This window comes from Eublepharis macularius, chromosome 7 (genome assembly GCF_028583425.1).
Source record: "Eublepharis macularius isolate TG4126 chromosome 7, MPM_Emac_v1.0, whole genome shotgun sequence".
Lineage (NCBI taxonomy): Eukaryota > Metazoa > Chordata > Lepidosauria > Squamata > Eublepharidae > Eublepharis > Eublepharis macularius.
The window spans coordinates 6,617,816-6,640,105 of record NC_072796.1 but is presented as its reverse complement, the minus strand read 5'-3'; the positions used below and the strand labels follow the sequence as shown (position 1 = coordinate 6,640,105).

The following is a 22,290-nucleotide window of genomic DNA, read 5'->3' as shown; positions in this document are numbered from 1 at the left end:
GTGGTGGAACTGGAGAAGTGAAGGTCACAGATAGAGATATTATGAAAAACAAAGGTAGCATAGTGGTTAAGTGGTTGGGTTGCAAATCAGCACTCTGCTGGTTCAACTCCCAGTACTACCATAATCTCAGCAGGTGGCCTTGAGCAAGCCACGGCCCCGAACTCACCTGGGCCGGTGTTTGCGGGCCCGCGCGGCCAGGGAGAAAACAAGCAGGAGCGGCGTCCATGCCGACCCCTGCAATGACGCGCTCGCAGCCTCGGGCTGGGAGCGGGGAATTGAAGTATTCCCAGCCAATCAGAGCAGCCGGCTGGGAGCTGCAAGGGTGGGAGCCGTCGCCCGACCTGAGTGAAGGAGTTTTCACTCAGGTCCTCCCGCCCTCTATATGGTAACAGGGCCTGCCTCCTCCGGACGCAGTTGGCTCCGGAACAGCGATCCCCACCCACCCTCCGCAGGATTAAGTTAGAAGTTTGCTATGGTTATACGGTTATGTGAGGGGTTGACGGAGGTTTTGCTGTTACTAGTGTATTGTCATTCAAGTTAAGCATTGTTGGGCTTTATGAGAATGTTGATATGTTATTTGTCACAACTTTCAGTGGGCGGTTTGGGTGTTGGGCACCGATCCCTTGTGGGGGGAGAAGGGCCTGTGTGCACTGTTTTCCCATAGAGGGGATCCCCATAAGGGGTCTTGGACCAGGCTTGGCAGTGGTAAGCCCAGCTCGGGGGGCTGACAGAACAAGTCTGCGTTCAGGTGACGGGGGACCACGCAGAGGCTACCGCCCAGTGTGGCTTCCGCATCCGTCATCCCGTGGTGTCCCCTTTTCAGCAGGCGGGCTGATAGGGTGGAGAGTCATCGGTGGGCAGGCGGGTCTGCCGATGCTGGGATCCGTGCCCTACGCTGCCATGGCTCTTTTATTCTGTAATCAATAAAGTTGTGGCCTATTTTCTCCAAACAAACGTCAGTGTGTTATTCTGCTTGGAAGACCTGGGCCGTATCAAGCTGGGCCCGCAAACGACTCCTCTCAGCCCAGCTCCCTACCTGTATTGTGGGGATAATAATAACACTGACTTGGTTCAATGCTCTGAGTGAGCACTAATATGTCCAGAAGAGAGGTATATAAGCACACTGTAGTAGTTGTTGTTATTAAAAGAAAAGATGCAGTAAGAATGTTGGAGAGGCTTAAAGATAAGGACAAGGAATTTCCTCTGGATACGGTATTTGAGAACCATGAGACACCCAAGCAGAAAAGCCCTGGGGTGCTGCAGGGCTCATTTTTGGGCCTGATACTTTTCAATATTTTAATCAATGATCTGGATGAAGGGTAAACGGGCTACTCATTAAATTTGCTGATGATACAAAATTGGGAGGAGTGGCAAACACCCAAGAAGATAGAGTTAAAATTCAACAAGACATGAATACTCTGAAGAAGTGAACAGTTCCCCCGAATAGAACCTTTTTGGAATGATATATTATGTTATATAAAAGAAATAACGGGCTACAAAATCCCCCTTGATCCAAAGATCATATTCTTGAATGTATGGGATACTTTCGAAATTCCACAAATAAGAAAAGATCTAATTAGCAACCTTTTGGTTGTAGCTAAGAACTTGCTAGCTTTACATTGGAAATCAAAGACGGTTCCCACAGCAGAAAAATGGTTAGAAAAAATATGGGACCACTATAGACAAGAAAAAATACATGACGAATTATACCAGAGTGAACACTATTTGAAAGAAACTGATTTTATTGCAAAATGGTTACCATTCATTGAATTCATTTCCAATACAAATCACTCTCCACCTAAGCATTTACTTTTTGTTACTCAGATTTGAAGCAACGACTATCAAATAATTGAAAAAAAAATGCTAGTTGTCTTTGTTTTAACTATATTGGCATGACGTTTATTGTATATAGTTCACTAAGACTTTGTTGTTGTTCTATTTTACTTCTGTACATTGTTTTTGTTTGTTTGTTTGTTTGGTTTAAAAATAAATAAAGGCGAATGGGTTCCCAAAAAAAAATTTAAAAAAAAAATGAACAGTTGTGAACAGGATGCAATTCAACATAGACAAGTGCACAGTATTACATCTGGGCCACAAAAATGTGAAGCACAAATACTGGATGGGGGATACACTTCTGGGTAGTAGTGTGTGCAAAAGGGATCTAGGGGTAAGAGTGGACTGTAAACTATATATGAGCAGTCAGTGCAGGCATGCCATTTAATTCGTGACACTTTGTTTTCCAATGTGATCATATTGAAAGTGACCTAATTCTTTTGTCCGTGCAGAAACTGTCCTCGGAAAGACCAAGTTCTGATGGAGAGGGTGTTGTAGAAAACGGAATTGCCACCATCTGTAATGGAAAAGAACAAGGTAGGAAGCTTAAGGAAACAAGGTTGACAAAGCTTAAGTTTGGCCATAGAATATTCATAAAACTTCTGGGAGAATGGGGGGTGGGGCTGGGAAAGAAGCAGCACTGGATTTTTACAAGTATTCTTCACTAAGAGAAAGGAGAAGTCTGTTTACTGGATGTAAAATGTCTCTTTAGGGCAGCATGAGCTGTGTTGTCTGGGGCCCAAGTGGAAGGGAAGCTTAAGAGGAGCTCAGAGAAAAGTTAGGAAAAGGGGGGGGGTCAGAAAAGACCTGGTATATAGGAACCCAAGAAAGAATTAGGTAGAAGGGGGAAAGACTGGCGGAGAAGTAGAGGAATGGAGAGGCCAATGAAGAACAATTTTTAATAGGTTAAGGCAGAACTCAGAAATGAGAGCAGGGAAATATTAGGCTGCTGTAGTGGTTGCTACTGGCCATAGGGCCAGCTGTATAATAAAGCAGTGTGGTGGTGGCCTCAGGTTGCAGCTTTTGGAGGGTGGCAGCCTCCACTCCCTCCCACCCCCCCTCATAATCTCTTGCCATCAGTCCCTTGCCATCTCTAATTTCTGTGCTCAACGCAGAGCTGGAACAGTGAATGCTGCTCCCCTCCTCATTTACCAAGGTGTCTTTAACCACAGCACAGTAAGCCATAGGGCTTTCTGAACTCTCTCGATTCTTGTGAGCTCTTTTGGGATACTCAAAGAAGTGGCAAGGCCAACAGGCAGTGAACACAGATGTGTTTCTTAGATGACTTTGGAACAGTTGGCCAAACCTGCTGTTGAGGGAAACAAGCAAGGAGACCTTGAGCAAGACCAGGCCTTCTCTGCAGGGTAAAAAAAGACTAATTTGGTAGCTGATAGCACCTGGTTTTTCCTGTCCTCTTCCTCCACTGATGACAGCAGCTCTGCCCTCTGAGTGTCAAAGGCACCATAACTGCTAAGGAAAACTAGAAAGATATGAGCAAAGATATGACCGATAAGACTAACAAAATTAGTGGTAGGGTAGGAGCTTCCGTGAGCCACAGCTCACTTCTTCAGATACAGCTAGGATCTGAGTCCATCTGTCTTTCTATCTTGGAGAGTGGAATGATTGCAGAAGCCGGATGATAATAGCCGGTGAATGACAATGGCAGGCGTGATTGAATAGGGTGGGGTATGCAGAGGGGTAATGGGTGTGGAGAAATCAGCATTGGAAATTAGTGTGGATAAATTAGCATCTTGATTTAGAAAGATATGGGAAGGTCTAGTTTATCTTTTTCCCTCTTTCAGCCTAGGCCATAATGGTGACCCAGGTCTCTTGTCTATAATGCAGGAAACGTGTGTGTGTGGGGGGGTGGGGGGGTGGCAAAAGCACCTGGTACCCTTTGGCTATGGAGATGTGATGTCATACAGTTGAACAGGTAATTTGCTGAGGGAAAGTATCAGCAATAGAATATTCACCGCCAGTCACCTTCATAAGCTGAAGTAGACTGTCATAAGTTTTAAGGCTTTTTTTAACAAAACCATCTTAATCCTCAGAACAGCTCTGGGAGGTTCTCATTCTGTATCTGGGAATGGATATGGAGAGAAGTGACGTGGAGAGCCATCCAGTGAACATGAGGGAGTTGAGCTTGGGTGCAGCCTGCACTTGTCATTGCATTTTGGACTCCTTGTGGCTTTTGGACAGTTTTTAGAGGCAGCACTTTGTAAACCGTGTTGAAGGAATCTAACATGGATCTGATCAGGGAGTGTTCTGGTGTGTTGTATAGTAATTTAAGCATAGACTAAAACCCAGGCTGTTCACTGAAACTTCATCCCACACTTCTAGTTGTTTCTCTTTTATGCTGTAACCTTGCCTAAATGCTTTGTTTAGTTTTCATGCTTCTTTCATTGGATGATAGGTTTATGACTGCATGATCCTACTATATAAAAGACTAAGCGCATTCAAGACAACTCAATTCCTACCCTGGTGCACCACCAGAGGGCGCTGCTGTGGAGGGAAGCCCAGATGAGGCAGCCAGGCCTTCAGAGAGCGTGCCACAGTTGGAGGCCAGGCCAGGATCAGGCACGGAGTAGGTTGCAATGCCCACCCCCTGTCGCCACCCAGTTGGAATCAGGAGTGGAGCAGGAGGCAATGCCCACCCCCTGCCTTCACCCAGCTGGGATCAGGAGTGGAGCAGGTGGCAATGCGCACCTGCCCTTCAGTCAGCTGGGAAGAGGGGATCAGGAGGCAGGGCCCATTCCTCACCGTCACCTAGCTGGGATCAGGAGGGGAGCAGGTGGAAATGCTCATCACCCAGCTGGGATCAGGAGCGAAGCAGGTGGCAACGACCATCCCTCACCTTCACCCAGCTTTGATCAGGAGTGGAGCAAGTGGCAATGCCACCCCCTGCCTTCACCTCAGCTGAGATCAGGGGCAGAGTAGGTGGCAATGCCCACTTGCCATTCACCCAGCTGGGATCAGAAGGGGATCAGGAGGCAATGCCCATCCCTCGCCTTCACACAGCTGGAATCAGGAGTGAAGCAGGTAGCAATGACTATCCCCCCGCCTTCACCCAGCTGGGGTCAGGAGTGGAGGAGATGGCAATGCCACCCTCTGCCTTCACCCAGCTGAAATCAGGGGTGGAGAAGGTGGCAATGCCTGCCTACCCTACACCCAGCTGGGATCAAGAGGGGAACAGGTGGCAATGCCTGCCCTCCGCATTCACCCAGCTGGGATCAGGAGTGGCGCAGGTGGCAGTGCCCGGTCCCCCTTTACCCAGATGGCATCAGGAGCAGAGCAGGTGACAATGCCCGCCCTCCACCCTCACCCAGTGGGGATCAGGCAGGGAGCAGGGAGCAATGCCCACCCACCGCCATTACCCTGCTTGGATGAGGAACAGAGAGGGGGCAATGTCCGTCCTCTGTCTTCACCCAGCTGGGATCAAGAGCAGAGCAGGTGGCAATGCCCGCCCTCTGCCTTCACCCAGTTGGGATGAGGAGCAGAGCAGGTGGCAATGCCCACCCGCTGCCCTCACCCAGCAGGGATCAGGCACAGAGCAGGGAGCAATGCCAACCCTCCTACTTCACCCAGCTGGGATCAGGAAGGGAACAGGTGGCAGTGCCCATCCCCTGCCTTCACCCAGCTGGGATCAGGAGTGGAGCAGGTGGGCGTTGCCCATCCCCAGCCATCACCCTGCTGGGATCAGGAACAGATAGGGGGCAATGCCCATTGTTTATCTTCACTCAGCTGGGATCAGGTGCAGAGCAGGTGGCAATGCCTGCCCACTATTTACCCAGCTGGGATTAGGCACGGTACAGGGGGCAATACCCACCCACCCCCTGCCTTCACCCAGCCGGGATCAGGAGTAGAACATGAGGAAATGCCCACCCCTTTCACCTGGCTTTGATCAGGTGCAGAGCAGGAGGCAATGCCTGCTCCCTGTTTAACCTGCCAGAATCAGGAGTGGAGCAGGTGGCAATGCCCACCTCCTCTTCCTTCATCCGGCTGGGATCAGTGACGGAGGAAGCGAGAAACCCGCCTGCCCGCCCTCCCCTTTCTAGAGCCTGTCGTATTTTTTCCTACAGTGGACTTTGTTGTTAGTGAGGATATATTGCTTATGGCATTAGGTTTTCCATTGTTTAACTGATTTCCTTTTTTTTTTTTTTTAGTTCCCAGCCTTTAAAAAAAGGTGTCAGGAGAGGCAGCATGCAAATCTTTCACTTAATTAATTTGTTGGTGCTCTTTTACCCACATTTGGTTTTCATCCCTTTGCCTTTCTCACTTGCTTATTAAGAAAAACATTTGTGGTGCAGCTAATTGTTTTGCATAACTGAGTCTTGTCATCGTGTAAGACTTGTGTTTCTCTTGATAGTCAAGAGGAAAAAGAGCTCAAAGACAGACTCTAAGGGCACAGTGACTAAAGTAACGGGGAAAAAGATCACGAAGATCATCGGCTTAGGGAAGAAGAAGCCGTCCACAGACGAACAAACCTCATCAGCAGAAGAAGATATCCCCACATGTGGTGAGTGGCGTCTCATGTTCGCTTGTTAATAATAATTATGATAATAATAACAATATTTTATATTTATATTTTATTTATATTTCAATTTATATACCGCCCATCCCCAGGGGCTCGATTTATATACTGCCCTTCAACAACTTAACACCTACTCAGAGCGGTTTACAAAGTGTGTTATTATCCTCACAACAATAACCCTGTGAGGTGGGTGTGGCTGAGAGAGCTCTGAGAGAGCTGTGACTGGTCCAAGGTCACCCAGCTGGCTTCAAGCAAAGGAGTGGGGAATCAAACCCAGTTCTCCAGATTAGAGTCTTGCCGCTCTTAACCACTACACCAAACTAGCAAGTAAACTAATAAAGGCAGCAGCTAGAAAAAGTTCAGCCAGATTTGTATTCCATGGTATTCTAATCTTCCAGGCCCATGGCTTTATTTATGTCTTGAATTTGGTCTCCGGGTTTTTTTTGGTGTCCTAATGTCCCACCTCCATTCACATCGCAGCATTCTGTTCAAACCTCTGCGTCTTTCTCCCCTTATCTGACCAGCAACTTATGCATGTAGGTATTGCTTCTGTGTTCCCAGCCACACACTAACAAGCCAGCTGTAAACAGCCATCCCTAAGCCCTCCCTTCCCCCCACCTCTTGGCTATGCAATTTCCCATTGATTGGGTTGATGAATACCCTCTCCCTACATGTGCAAACGTATCTGTATGCGCTTCCTCTTGAGACATGAAAAGTTGCAAGCGTTAGGTTGGATCCTATTGCCAATTTACATCTTCTGACTCCCTTTGACTTCCCACTTCATGCTGTTCCTTGGTGGCCCCAGGAAGATCGTCTTGGGGGCCAGTTTAAGCTGCAGTGTGTGTGTGTGTGTGTGTGGTGGGGGTGGCTAGGAAGTCCTTTTCCACTGATGAGAACCCTTTCTGTCAGCAGAGATTTACCTCAAGATCCAAGCCGTTGTGTTGGACCCCACATATCTGCTCCACTAGTGGTGGTGCCTTCTCCTGCTGCCAGATAATCTTGTGTCAGGGGGAGTATTCCTCCACCCGGGGAAACTGTTTCTCCTGGTTGGGCATCTTATAGGTGGTTCTGTTTCGAGACTTCTCCCTCCAGCCATTCTTCTCTTTTAAGTTTCTGCTCTTCAGCTTGCCTGCCTTTGTCAGCATCCCAGGTTTCCTCCTTAGCTCTGCCATCTCTTCCTGTTCAGCCCCTCTGCTCCTAACCTGGCCACCCCCATCACCTTCTCATTCCTCCAGCATTTCTGTGTTTGTCACAGGGCACTGTGTTTGTCTGGTGTGTAATTTTTCTCCCCTAATCAAATGGATTTTTAAATTTCCCACAAACTGCTTGTAGCATTGGTCAAGGTTGTATGACTTTCTTTTTACCTTGCTTGAGTTTGTGTAGAAGTTCTTAAATGGTGGTCCAGAAACCGCCCTGAGTTCCTTGTTCACTTTCAGGTGAAACCTGGCACCAGAATGAGAAATAAATGCTGAAGAACATGAGTTCTGTTTTAAAGCTTCCACCATATGTGGTAATGCCAACCCAGCTTGGTGCAGTAAAAACCTCAAAGGAGTTCCTTGCTCTCTCCCACATGCCTTTATTGGGGCAAATATAACAACTGAGTTTGCATTCAAAAGACTTCCAAGCTTCCTCCCATAGGATGGTCAGAAGGCATGAAATGTAGTATTCAGCAAAGAACAAGTTGACTTGCACTGTGTTTTCAGACACATGTTGTTAGAGAGTTCATTCTGTAGTATCCTAAGCAGGGCTTTTTTTCAGCGGGAACACGGTGGAACGGAGTTCTGGAACCTCTTGAAAATGGTCACATGGCTGGTGGCCCCGCCCCCTGATCTCCAGACAGAGGGGAGTTTAGATTGTCCTCCGTGCCACTGAGAGCCAAAACACACGTTAAGAAATACCTAGGTTCAGCACGTGTTCTCTTACCTCAAGGTTTGCCGGGATCTGTAGGCGTCCTGGAAGCTTAAAGTTTAGCATCTACAGAGCAGCAGGGAGGGAAATACAGGCTCCTGTATTTCCCTTCCCCTTCCTGCTGCTCTGTAAATGCTAAACTTTAAGCTTCCAGGACGCCTACAGATCCCGGCAAACCTTGAGGTAAGAGAACAAGTTTAGCATTTACAGAGCAGCAGGAAGGGGAAGGGAAATACAGGCGCCTGTATTTCCCTCCCTGCTGCTCTGTAAATGCTAAACTTTAAGCTTCCAGGACGCCTACAGATCCAAGCAAACTTTGAGGTAAGAGAACACGTGCTGAACCTAGGTATTTCTTAACGTGTGTTTTGGCTCTGAGCGGCACGGAGGGCAATCTCAACTTCCCTCTGTCTGGAGATCAGGGGGCGGGGCCACCAACCATGTGACCCATTTTCTTCGAGGGCAACCCACTGAGTTCCACCACCTCTCCCCCCCCCCCCCCCGCAAAAGCCCTGGTCCTAAGCAATGGTTTGGGCAGGAAGGAGGCTTTCAGACACGTGTCAGATATTTTTTATGCACACATGCAGCATTTCGTTGGTTTTTAAAAACCAACCTGGCTTTTCCCCATCCTCTTTACACACACCTCCATTCTTGTCCCATTCAGCTTCTCCCCTCTTTTCCTCATGGATCCCTCTCACATTCCTATTTAATGACTGCCTTGATATTCTTTCTCTCATTTTTGTGTGCAGTGTGCTAATTTCTCCTCCAAATACTACAATTTATTTTCCACTTTACTTCAGTTAGAAAATAATAGTAGTAATACTAACATTCAATTTATATACCACCCTTCAGGACAACATAATGCCCATTCAGAGTGATTTACTATCCCCACAAAAAACACCCTGTGAGGTGGGTGGGGCTGAGAGATCTCCGAGAAGCTGTGATTGGGCCAAGGTCACCCAGCTGGCTTCAAGTGGAGGAGTGGGGAGTCAAACCTGGCTCTCCAGATTAGAGTCCTGCTGCTCTTAAGTTACCACAACACCAAATTTCTAGTTTCTAGTTTCCCTGCTCAGGGCACTGGGTACCTCCATGACATCCTCGTGGTGACACAAGGATGCTGCTGCCATTTTAAAGTCATTTTAAAAAGCTGTAATGATGGCCATGAGGATGCCATCAAATCTAGTGAGGCTTCACAGCCCCCTCCTTCAGAGCCAGTCTAATCCCTTCCTGCATGTACCAGGATGTGAACCAGATTCTGGGTGCTGCTGATAGCTACTCACAGCAATTAGGCGAGAGAGGAGTAACCTGTTCATTTGCTTGTGAGACTTTTCAGTCTCTGGGTTCACTCTGGGTGCATCCACGTACAAGCTATCTATCCTGGCACGGGCTTCAATAAAGCTTCAGTTTATTGACTTGAGGAGTGTTTGCAAAGCATGAAGCACTCAAAACACAGGCAACAGATTCAAAACAAATAAACCTATACAGTTGCTAGCTAAAAGCTGCCTATCTAAATCTTATAAAGCTTACTAACTAAGCATTTCTAGCTGGCATTCTTGGTATTTTGTCTCACCTGTTAACTTGTGTGCCCTCTACCATGCCAGGCTGCACAGGGCATGCTGAAGCAGTTTGTAGCATGAGCCGTTTCGAGACGGCTTACCTGCCTCCGGAACGTTGCGCCTCCGGAACGTTGCAACGTCGCGCAAAACTCACGCGAGAAAACGCGATATTTCACGGTTTCCCTGCAACATGCCGCAATGTTCCGGAGGCAGGTAAGCCGTCTGGAAACGGCCATGGCGCTCCCAGCTTCTCTCTTACATGATGGTATGCTGTAGAGCATGAAGTAGAAACAGAACAGGAATAACAAACAGGGTGAGCTGAGAAGCCATCTTTTCAGACCTCAGCACATCACTGTACCACTCAAGACCCATTCTTAACTAGACCAGAATCTCATCAGCACTTACAACTCCTGAACCGAGGTTCAGCCATCTTACCAGGTGGTGGTGGAGAGTGCCCTCAAGATACAGCTGACTTATGGCAACCCCTGGTGGGGTTTTCAAGGCAAGAGAATAACAGAGGTGGTTTGCCATTGCCTGCCTCTGCAACCCTGGTCCTCAGTGTAGGTCTCCCATCCAATTACTAACCAAGGCTGGCCCTGCTTAGCTTCTGAGATCTTTTTTTTTTTAATTTTATTGGATTAGAAATCAATATAATCAATACAATCAATTTCCTTTCAATATTCCTGTTCTAACCCCTCCCTTTCCCCCCCTTTTGTTGACTTCCAACAGTTTTCCAACCCCTTATCCGTTTTTCCCCTACTCGTTTCAAACTTATTTTATCTATTATACATATACTTTCACTCTCTTCTAAGCTTATCTATATCAACTAAATATTACATTTCTGGCATGTATTCTTTAATAATAATAATCATTTTCTAATTTTAATACTCTGTACTCTGTTTTACTCCTTCTAATCTCATCTTCCTTATGGGACAAACAATTTGTCCCTCATTCTACCTAGCTCCAAATACTTCTATAAACATTATATACATTCAATATAAGTCAATCAATTTAACTTATACTCTATATGTTACTCTTTACTTCCTTCTACATATCTTATCTTCATACTATTTTAATTATATAGTTTCTCCATTATACAGCTGTCTACCAAAAATGATCAATCAATTTGACCCATAATCTGCACATTTCTAAAGACTGCTGTAAACACAATATACCTTCAGTATAAGTCAATCAATTTAACTTATCTTCTATATGTTACTATATATTTCTTTCCACCTTACTTATATTCATTCTATTTTAATTATATAATTTCTCCATTATGCAGTTATCTGTCAGAAATGAAATTAGTTAGTTTCCATCCTTATAATTCCTGTAATATCACCTCTATTACTTAATACTAAATATAATAGTCAACTAGAATAATTGCTTAGAAATTCTCATTTAACTCTTCAGTCCCCGGTAAAGTCACCTCCCTCTTCTTTTATTGTATTTCAGTAATTTTCAAACTGCCACAGTTCTCCTCCCACTTCCCATTTTTTCAGCAAATATTGTTTCAGCTTCTCCCAATCCGTGTTAAACTGTCCTGGATCAAGGTCTCTCAGTTTCCTTGTCATTTTGTCCATTTCCGCCACGTACAGCAATTTGTAAATCCAGTTCTCGATAGTGGGCACTTCTTGCACTTTCCACTTTTGCGCATACAAAAGTCTGTCCGCTGCTGTCATGTAAAATAACAATGTCCTGTATTGTGCTGGAATGCCCTCCATTCCCAAGTTCAGTAGCAGGAGTTCTGGGTTCTTATTTATTTGAAATTGTAAAATCTCACTTATCACTCTTATTATTTCCCCCCAGTACTGCCTAGCTACCTCACAAGTCCACCACATGTGATACAAAGATCCTTCATGCTTTTTACATTTCCAGCATTTATTAGACGTATTCAAATTCCCTAGCGCAATTTTCTTTGGTGTCAGATACCAACGATAAATCATTTTATAGACATTCTCTTTGATATTAGTACATGTCGTGATCTTCAACGTATTTTTCCACAAGTATTCCCACGCCTCCATTGTTATTTCTTTATTAAAGTTTATAGCCCACTTCACCATTTGCACTTTAACTGTCTCATCTTCAGTGTACCATTTTAGCAACACTTTATAAGCCTTAGAGATTTCCTTTTTATCCTCTTGTAGGATTACCTCCTCTAATTCCGAATTCTCCATTCTTATCCCTCCCTTCGCACAGTCCGAGTTATAAAGATCTCTAATCTGTCTATATTGAAACCAATCGTAACTTGGAGACAGCTCATCTTGTGTCTTTATTCTTAGTTTAGAAAATTCTATTCGTGTTATCTCCTTATACGTTAAACGCTGTTGTTGATTATCGACAGTTCTCGGATCTATTACTTCGTAAGGAACCACCCAGGAGGGAATTCCTTCCTGTAGGTAATCTCTGTACTTCTTCCAAATTGTGAAGAGGCTTCTCCGAATATAATGGTGTAAAAACATAGAGTCTGCTTTTACTTTATCATACCACAAATATGCATGCCATCCAAATATTTTTTTATATCCCTCTAAGGCCAGTAATTTGCGGTTTTTCAGCGTCATCCAATCTTTCAACCACACCAACCAAATTGCATCATAGTAAAGTCTTAGATTGGGCAGTTGCATTCCGCCTCTTTCTTTTGCATCCTGTAATACTTTCATTTTCACTCGAGGCTTCTTGCCTGCCCAAACAAAATCTGATATTTTTCTCTGCCATTTTTCAAACTGCTTAGAGTCCCGAATAATTGGTATTGTCTGTAACAGAAACATCACTCTTGGCAACACGTTCATCTTGACTACTGCAATCCTTCCCAACCATGACAAATTCAATCTATTCCATTTAATCAAATCTTGCTCTATCTGAGTCCACAATTTCTCATAGTTGTTTATGTCAGGTCCAGACTGCTTTCTTGTATGCCTTTGCTTAACTGACTCCATTTTAATCCTTTCAGTGTGTAAGTGCTCTCTTCCAGGTGCCAAGGTTCCCAGGCAGCTATCTCGCAGAAAAGGATTGTTTTGGCTACCGACGTTCCACCAAGAACCGGCCTTGGGAACTTCTTGCTCTTCCGACTTCAAAGGGGTTGTTTTGAGAACTGTGGGGGGAGGTTGGGCCTGCTGTGATCTGTTACTCTATATCTCATGCTTTGCTTGTCATTGGTAACAATGCACATGTACCATCCTGGACCTGTGTTCAGGCTCGTGGACTATAATGAACTAATTCTTCAGTAAAAGCCTTTTGGAAACAATGGACTGTTGTCTAATTGCAGGAGGTAGTCTGGAGTAAGAACGTTATCTAGCCACAAGTCTGACATTTTGTTACCAATCTACTTTTCCAATGCCTAAGCCGGATCAGACGGAATCCAAAGCTGTCCCTGTCAGGGATCCTTTGTTTGACCCGTATGCCTCTCCCGGCTCTCAAGGCTCGGACTCTCAAATACCTGCACCGAGGGAGGATAACTCCTCGGTTACAACGATCTATACCCTTGCTCCAAGCAGGGCTGATACTCAGCCTCGGGCCGCAGCTCTTCCTCTGCTGTCGCTGCCTACCTCGACACAGTGGGGTGCGAGACCAAGGGAAACGAGGGATAGGAGGGCCAGCGCGATGTTCACGCATTTACAGCTGGATAGTCGGCGTAGCCTGGAATCCATCCCCGAGCAAACCGGTGAACAACCTTGGCTATATTGGAATAGATCGACCGAACAATCGGAGTGGGACACGTCCCGCCGTGGCACCCTGAGTTGGGATTATACGGAAGTCACCCCGTGGTCGGGGCAACAAGAAGTAAGTGAGCACCAGTGGGTGCAACTGCAAAGCAGAACGTTAGCCATTGACTCAGGGATTTCGGCAATCACCGGCCTGACAAAAGGAGTCTTAGCCGCGAGGTCCCAAGAGGAGCGAGGAGACGAGACACCCTTGCCTTGGCAGCAAACGCTCACCACGGGATCGCGGACGGAAACTAGGCAAACCTCGCAGACGGCCGGAGCTGCTGAGGGGGAGGAATCTATGGATAGAGTGCAGCTTTTGGAAAACAGACTCATAAATATGGAAGAAAGTTTGGCTAGTGCCGTCCACCTGCTGTCGGTGCTAGTTGCGGGGGACAGCGGTCGTGATCGGCCCGCTGGATTACCAGACATCAGTCAGAGTTTGGCCAACCTTCAAACGCTCCTACCTCGGCCGGGGGGTCCTATTCAACCCTGGCCGCAGCAGCCACCGGAGACGGGAGATGAGGACTCGGTCACTGGAGAAGGACCCGGCCCAGATGACCCGTGTCCAGATGATTCCCATCCTGACCAACCGGTGGGACCAGCTGATGATGGGACCAATGGAGGAGGTGACGGGCCGCAGCCGGGAGATCCCCGTCCCACCACTCCTACCAACGGCGGAGGAGAACCGCTACTGCCGACGGCTCCGCTTCTCCCTCCAACCACGACGCAAGCGAACCAACCGCCAAACATACCAGGGACGGGACCAACGCCAGGGCCTCGAGGGGATATGGTACCTTTTCATCCGCTACCTCTCCATCCGTTACCATTACGGCCGGCCCCTCATCAGCCGCTGCCTAGAGGGGAACCAGCACCCGGTCGGCCAACGCGACCTATGCTGAGAGGACCCCCCCCAGCTGCTTCCGGGAGGGCTTCCACCGCGCCAGCCGCAACCGCGCCCGCAGCAACCTCTACCACAGATGCCGCCAGCTCCACGACAACCCCTCGGCCCACTCGATGTCTATCCAATGCCGGCACCGGCCCCTCGACAAGACCTCCCGATGGGTTGGGTCAAGTTGGATGCTACGTTCGATGGGGACCCTTCCAAATTGGGATTTTTTCTAGTACAAGTAGTACAATTTTTTAATCTTTGGGGGCATCTTTTCGGAAGTGAAGCTAGTCAAATCGAACATCTGGGGTCACGTCTTCAAGGCAAAGCAGCTGACTGGTATGCAGGACTGTATAACGTGGGGGCCCCTGAGTTAGATACACTCCAAGGGCTGGTAGACGCAATCCGAGCTCAATATGAGGATCCCCTGGAAGAAACCAGAGCCTGAACAGAATTGCAGGCTATCAGGCAAGGCAACATGTCGGCTAGAGACTATGCCGCCAAATTCCGACAACTTGCTGCCAAATGCCCAAGGTGTGAGGAATCCACCAAGATTATCATGTTTAAACAGGGTTTAAACCCTAGATTGCTGGACAGGGCTTTAATGCAAGATAATCCTCCTACGCTGTTAGGGTGGATACAATTGACCTGTGAAGTAGAAAACCGTATGATGGAAGTTCGTTTGGTGGAGCAACACCAACAACCTCCGGGCCAAAGATGCTCCTCCACTCCTGCTCGAGGGAGCCAGGGGGCTGGCTACGCTATCCGTGGAGTGAGAGATGCTAGATGGCAACAAGGATTGTGTTTGCAGTGTGGACAAAGTGGTCATTTTGCAGCGCAATGTCCTTATCGGCCTGTGCAAAGACCTCTGCTCCAACTCAGACGCCCAGCCCCCGCTGCCTACCCGGCGCCACCGCGCCCTACCCCAGCCCCCAGAACGGCAAGAGGTAGGGGAGCGCCGAGAAGAAATCCCCCTGAGAGGGGGCTAGAACTGGAAGAAGTTATGGAATATGATCCAACGGCGATGGTGGGAGGGGAGAATCCAGAAAGCCCCTCCTCGGGAAACGAAATGGATCTGTCGTGAAAGGACCCAAACGACAGATCAAACCTCAGTCAGTTCCAGTTCCGAACCGACCGTACGGGTCCATACTCTTCATACCAGTGACTTTAGTGAATTCTGACAAAAGGATGCACATCCGGGTACAAGCCCTTATTGATTCGGGCTGCTCTAGAGACATTATTGCACCAGCCTTGGTAAACGGACTAGTGCTCCCCGTCAAAGAATTAGACATACCGGTCATTTTCGAGCAAATGGATGGCACTAACATGAATCCAGTGACTACAGAAACCATGCCAGTCATCACAGGCATGGGGCAACATTGGGAAAAAAGATCTTTCGTTATTAGTGCCACCGCCAAGTACTCTTTGATCCTGGGAAGCCGGTGGTTATGCGATCATAACCCCTACATCAACTGGACAGAGGGAAGCATCACCTTCACCCATGAGTCATGCAAAAGTCATCGGTGGGATCAAAATTGGGGAAAAGATACAACCACAACCAAACCGGCTCTCCTCTCCCAGGAAGAAGTCAACCTAATACCCAAACAATACAGGGCGTACACCCAAGCCTTCACAGAAGAAGAAGCCAACTCGTTACCTCCTCACAGGAGGACAGACTGTGCTGTGGAAATTTTACCTGGCGCCTCGCTGCCCAAAGGCCGCCTATACCCTATGAGTCCCAACGAAAGAGAGGAGCTCCGCAAATTCATCGACCTCAACCTTCAAAGAGGATTTATCCGGCCAGCTAACAGTCCCCATGCAGCGCCAGTACTTTTTGTAAAAAAGAAAGATGGGGGCTTGAGGTTATGCACGGACTTCCGAGGTCTTAATGCGGTCTCTTCCAGCAATGCCTACCCTATTCCGCTCATACGAGATCTACTCAACGTCGTGGCTCAAGGTAAGATCTTTACGAAATTAGATTTGAAAGATGCTTACTTTCACGTTCGTATTCGAGAGGGGGATGAATGGAAAACGGCCTTCAACACTTCACTCGGCCAATTCGAATACTTAGTTATGCCTTTCGGCCTGGCCAGAGCCCCCTCAGTTTTCATGTCCATGATTAATGAGGTACTGCATGAATTCCTCTACAAAGGTGTAGTGGTGTATCTGGATGATGTGTTAATTTATTCAGAAACTGAAGAGGAACACGTAGAACTGGTTAAAAGAGTCTTAACCACCCTCATGAATAACCAGTTACCTATTAAACTTTCCAAATGTGAATTTCACAAGACGGAACTCACTTACTTGGGCTATTGTATTTCCCGGGAGGGTTTGAAGATGGATCCAAGTAAAATACAAGCAGTACTACATTGGCAAACCCCCACAACCCGCAAGGAATTACAATCCTTCCTGGGCTTTGCCAACTTCTATAGAGAATTCATTGCAAATTTCGCCCAAATCACACTCCCCCTAACTGAACTGTTGAAAACCAAAGATAAGGGGGACCAAGCCAAAAAACCAAGTGCGAAATTGGCTTGGACGGCGGAATGCCAAACGGCGTTCGATCACCTAAAAACGCGGTTTGTATCAGAGCCCGTTCTGCAACACCCCGACAAAAGTCGCCCGTTCATAGTACAGGTCGATGCCAGCGATACGGCAATTGGGGGTGTACTACTACAGCGGGGGGCGGATGAAAAGCTCAAACCCTGCGCCTTCCTTTCCAGAAAGTTTTCAGAATCGGAAAGGAATTGGAATGTATGGGAGAAAGAAGCCTTTGCTGTAAAAGCGGCTCTTACTACCTGGAGACATTGGTTAGAAGGAGCCCACCACCCGTTCGAAGTCTGGACGGATCATAAAAATTTAGAAGCCCTGCGCAGCCCTTGCAGACTAAACGCCAAACAACTGAGATGGGCGGAGTTTTTCTCTAAATTCGATTTCACTTTAAACTTCCTCCCTGGGAAAACCAACTTCTTGGCGGACGCTCTATCACGCATGCCCCAGCACAAAAGCAAAAGGGAGGAGACAATCGACACAGTCTTCTCGCCTACGCAATTAGGGGGCGTGGTGACAACACGCAGCCGCACCACCCGCTTTCCCCAACCTGACCAGGGATGGAGAGAAAAATTAAAAGCTGAAGTGGAAAAGGAGGGGGAAGCTGTGCCCAAAAACAAACTGCAACAATCCAATCAGGGGGAATGGCTCTGGGGAGATCGCTTCTATGTACCCAAAAGCTTAAGGAAAGAAGTGTTACAACGCTGTCACGATGCTCCCACAGCGGGACATTATGGGTACTTAAAAACACTTCATTTGGTACAGCGCCAATTTTGGTGGCCGGGCATGCGCAAGGACATTTCACAATATGTAGCGTCTTGCCCCATCTGCCTCAGCGCCAAATCCCGAAAAGGAAAACCTCCGGGACTCCTACAACCCCTAGAAATGCCAAGCCGACCGTGGGAAATAATTTCCATGGACTTTATCACAGACTTGCCCCCCTCCAAGGGACACAATTGTATTTTAGTCGTGGTCGATTTATTCTCCAAGCAAGCCCATTTTATACCCTGTACTACTATTCCTTCGGCTAAAAAACTAGCTGACATCTTTATAAAAAACATTGTAAAAATACATTCTTTTCCATCCAAGGTGATCTCGGATCGCGGCGGACAGTTCGTTGCCAACTTCTGGCGGGAGCTTTTACAACTACTGGGTATTGAACAAGGTCTGAGTTCAAGCCACCACCCAGAAACAGACGGACAGTCAGAAAAAACAAATCAGATATTAGAACAATTCCTGCGCTGTTATATTAATTTCCAACAGGATAATTGGTTTGATTTGCTCCCCTTGGCAGAATTCTCGTATAATAACAGCGTGCACGCCTCTACGGGAGAAACTCCCTTCAAAATCGTTTATGGCTTCCACTTCAAGCCCTTCCCATTCGAGGCACTTCCTCCCCCTACTACAGCCTCCAACGACGTCACCGAATGGTGGGGGGAAGCAGCCCAACAGTGGACGCAGATTAAGAAACATCTCATCAAAGCCAAACAGGATTACAAAAAATATGCTGACCGCCACCGCGCGGCAGAATGGGAATTACAGCCGGGTGATCTGGTCTACCTCTCCACAAAGAATTTGAAAACAACCCAAACCAGCCGCAAGCTAGCATTGAAATTTTTAGGTCCGTTTCCTGTACGCAAAGTGATCAACAAAGTGACTGTTGCTCTAAATCTGCCAAAGAATCTTCGTCATGTACATGATACCTTCCATGTAAGTTTGTTGAAAAAAGCCCCTCCTGCTAACCAATGGCACACCCGTGCACCTCCAATCCCCACTCTGATCGATGATCAAACCCACTATGAAGTGCAACAAATACTGGACTCTAAAATACAAAGGAACCAGTTATTTTATCTCATCAGGTGGAAGGACTTTGACTCTGGGTTTGATGAATGGGTGAACTCTGTACATGTTCATGCCCCTAGATTAGTTAAGGCGTTCCACTCCCGCTACCCACAGAAACCTGGAGGGGGAGCATCTTAGAGGGGGCAGAATGTCAGGTCCAGACTGCTTTCTTGTATGCCTTTGCTTAACTGACTCCATTTTAATCCTTTCAGTGTGTAAGTGCTCTCTTCCAGGTGCCAAGGTTCCCAGGCAGCTATCTCGCAGAAAAGGATTGTTTTGGCTACCGACGTTCCACCAAGAACCGGCCTTGGGAACTTCTTGCTCTTCCGACTTCAAAGGGGTTGTTTTGAGAACTGTGGGGGGAGGTTGGGCCTGCTGTGATCTGTTACTCTATATCTCATGCTTTGCTTGTCATTGGTAACAATGCACATGTACCATCCTGGACCTGTGTTCAGGCTCGTGGACTATAATGAACTAATTCTTCAGTAAAAGCCTTTTGGAAACAATGGACTGTTGTCTAATTGCAGGAGGTAGTCTGGAGTAAGAACGTTATCTAGCCACAAGTCTGACAGTTTATAGAATAGTAGTTATATAGTAGTAGTATACTACTACTATATAGTAGTATAGTAGTATACTATATAGTAGTATAGTAGTCATAGTAGTTATATAGAATAGGTCTATATTCTTTGCAGTCAGTTCAATTCCCAAATATTTCACCTTACTTGTTACTTCACAATCTGTTATTTCCGTTAATAACTGTTGTTTTTGTTTAGTCATATTTTTACATAATATCTTTGACTTCTTTTTGTTTACGTAAAACCCTGCCAAATCTCCAAATTCCTTAATTTTCTCTATTACCTTTGGCATATTCTCAATTGGATCTTCCACAATTAGCATTATGTCATCCGCAAATGCTCTGACCTTATAGGAAAAGTCCTTTATTTTTATTCCACGGATTGCATTATCTTCTCGAATCTGTGTCATCAATATTTCCAAGACCAAAATAAACAACAGTGGAGACAACGGGCAACCTTGTCTTGTACCTTTACCTATAGTCAATTTCTTGGTCACCTCATCATTCACCACAATTGCTGCACTCTGGTCTCTGTAAATTTCTTTCACTGCTCTTATGAATCTTTCTCCCATTTGTAGCTTTTCCATAGTGGCAAACATAAAGTCCCAGTTCAAATTGTCAAATGCTTTTTCAGCATCCACAAAGAAGAAACCAACCTCTTTATCACAACGCTTATCGTAGTACTCAATAGCATTTATCACTGTCCTTAAATTGTCTCTTATTTGTCTGTCTGGCAAAAAGCCTGCTTGTTCCTCCTCTATAACTTCCGAGAGCCACCCCTTCAATCTCTCCGCCAATATCTTCGCAAAAATTTTATAGTCATTGTTGAGTAGCGATATAGGTCTATAATTTTTCACGTTAGTCAGGTCTTGGCCCTCTTTTGGGATCAATGATATGTTCGCTTCACTCCAAGTATCTGGAATCCTTTGATCCCTTAAAACCCCATTCATCACCTCTTTTAGGAATGGTGCCAGTTCATTAGCCATTGTCTTATAAAATTTAGCCGTAAGTCCATCTGGCCCTGGCGCCTTTCCTAGATTTGCAGATTGTATTGCCTTACTTATTTCCTCGTCAGTTACTTCACTGTTCAACTTATTTCTCCAAGCTTCCGAGATTTCTGGCAGTTTGGTTTTCTCCAAATATGACGCTATTGATTCTTTGTTTACTTCTTTTTTATTATACAGCTTAGCGTAGAATTTGTAAAAGGCTCTACTAATGGTAGTCTGCTCCAAATACATTTTGTTGTCTTCACAAATTTTATTTATTATTTTCTTTTCCCTTTTCTTCTTCAATTGCCATGCCAGGTACTTCCCAGGTTTATTAGCGCCCTCAAACGCTTTTTGATTCAGTCTTTTAAGATTCCACTCCAATTCTTTGTTACTCATTGCTGTTAGCTGTTCTTGAAGTATTTTAATTTCCTGGTATACTTTCTTTTTCCCTGGTCTCTTTTTTAGCTGTATTTCTTTGGCTTTTATTTTCTCCTCAATCTCTTGTCTTTTCTCCTCTTTCTTCTTTCTTGCTCTACCATTTAAGTCCATTAGTATGCCCCTTATAACCGCCTTGTAAGCATCCCAAACTTTATTGGTTGGTACTTCTTTATTCACGTTGTATTGTATAAAAAACTTTGTCTCTCTTCTCAATATTTCCATATTCTCTCTTCCCTGTAACAAGTCCTCATTTATTCTCCATGCTTTCCTTTTTCTCCTTTTTCCAAATTTCCACATAATTGGGTTGTGATCTGAGCCTACCATCGGCATTATTTCTACCTCCTTAGTCCATAACGCTAAGTCTTTTGAGGCCCAGATCATATCAATTCTTGATAATGTAGAATGCCTTGCAGAATAAAAAGTAAACTGTCTGCTTTTAGGATATTCTCTCCTCCATACATCTTCGAGAGTCTCTTGTTGAATCAACTCAAAAAAAAGCTTTGGTAATAGTCCTCTTTTCTTTTGTGCCGTTGTAGTCTTTTTATCTAGTTCCAAGTCTGTCACTCCATTGAAGTCTCCAGCAAGAATTATCTGGTCATATGCAAAATCGTCTAAATGCTTCCTCAAGTCCTCAAAGAAGCTTTCTTTTGCACCGTTAGGTGCATAAAGTCCGACTACCAACACTCTCTTTAAATTCCAAATACATTCCACTGCTACAAATCTAGCTTCCACATCTCTCATAACAAATTTTGGCTGTAGCTCCTCTTTTATGTACAACACCACTCCTCTTTTTTTCTTATTAGAGGCCGCTACAAATTCTTTGCCCAGTTTTCCAGATTTTAAATATTTTACATCCTGTTTTCTAATATGGGTCTCTTGCAAACAAACAATGTCACATTTTTGTTTTAGTAGCCAGTGAAAAATGTTTTTCCTCTTATTCGGTGAGTTTAATCCATTTACATTCCAAGATAATACTTTACACTCCATACTCATAATCTTGTTGGTAAGTCTTTTTCATTGTCCTTAATAAATCGCTCCATCTCTCGCTCAGATCTAATGCGTTTTTTGGCCCCTCCAAACTCAAAGGACACTCCTTCTGGTAGCTCCCATCTATACCTGATTTTCATGTCCTTCAACATCTGAATTAGCACTTTGTATTTTTTCCGATCTAATACAAACATAAAATAGCTTCTGAGATCTGATGAGATCAGGCTCACCTGGGCTATCCAGGTCAGGGCATCTTACCAGTACATAGGTCTTAAATTTATGATTTCCTTACACCTCCCTTTAACTGAAAATTCCAGTAACTTTTTATTACTTAAGTAAATTTGGAGACTAATTGCTAGTGTTTCCAGTGGGAGTAGAGGAAGGGGTTTGTGTGTGTGTGTGTGTGTGTGTTGTGTTTCAGAACACCAAGGGCATTTAATTGTCATTTTTTCGGAAGTGGCTGACATGCAGGAAAGACTGGATGCATCCACTTTT

At 45.7% G+C, this 22,290-nt stretch overlaps 1 protein-coding gene across 1 annotated transcript in view; it reads left to right on the top strand.

Annotated features, from left to right (window-relative positions):
- Window positions 1-22,290, top strand: part of AFAP1 (actin filament associated protein 1) — a 106,447-nt gene that overhangs the window by 61,931 nt on the left and 22,226 nt on the right. Inside the window, exons 8-9 of the mRNA XM_054985244.1 lie at window positions 2,286-2,370; window positions 6,200-6,349. Coding sequence (XP_054841219.1) covers window positions 2,286-2,370; window positions 6,200-6,349 — 235 coding nt within the window. The remainder of the gene's footprint in view (window positions 1-2,285; window positions 2,371-6,199; window positions 6,350-22,290) is intronic.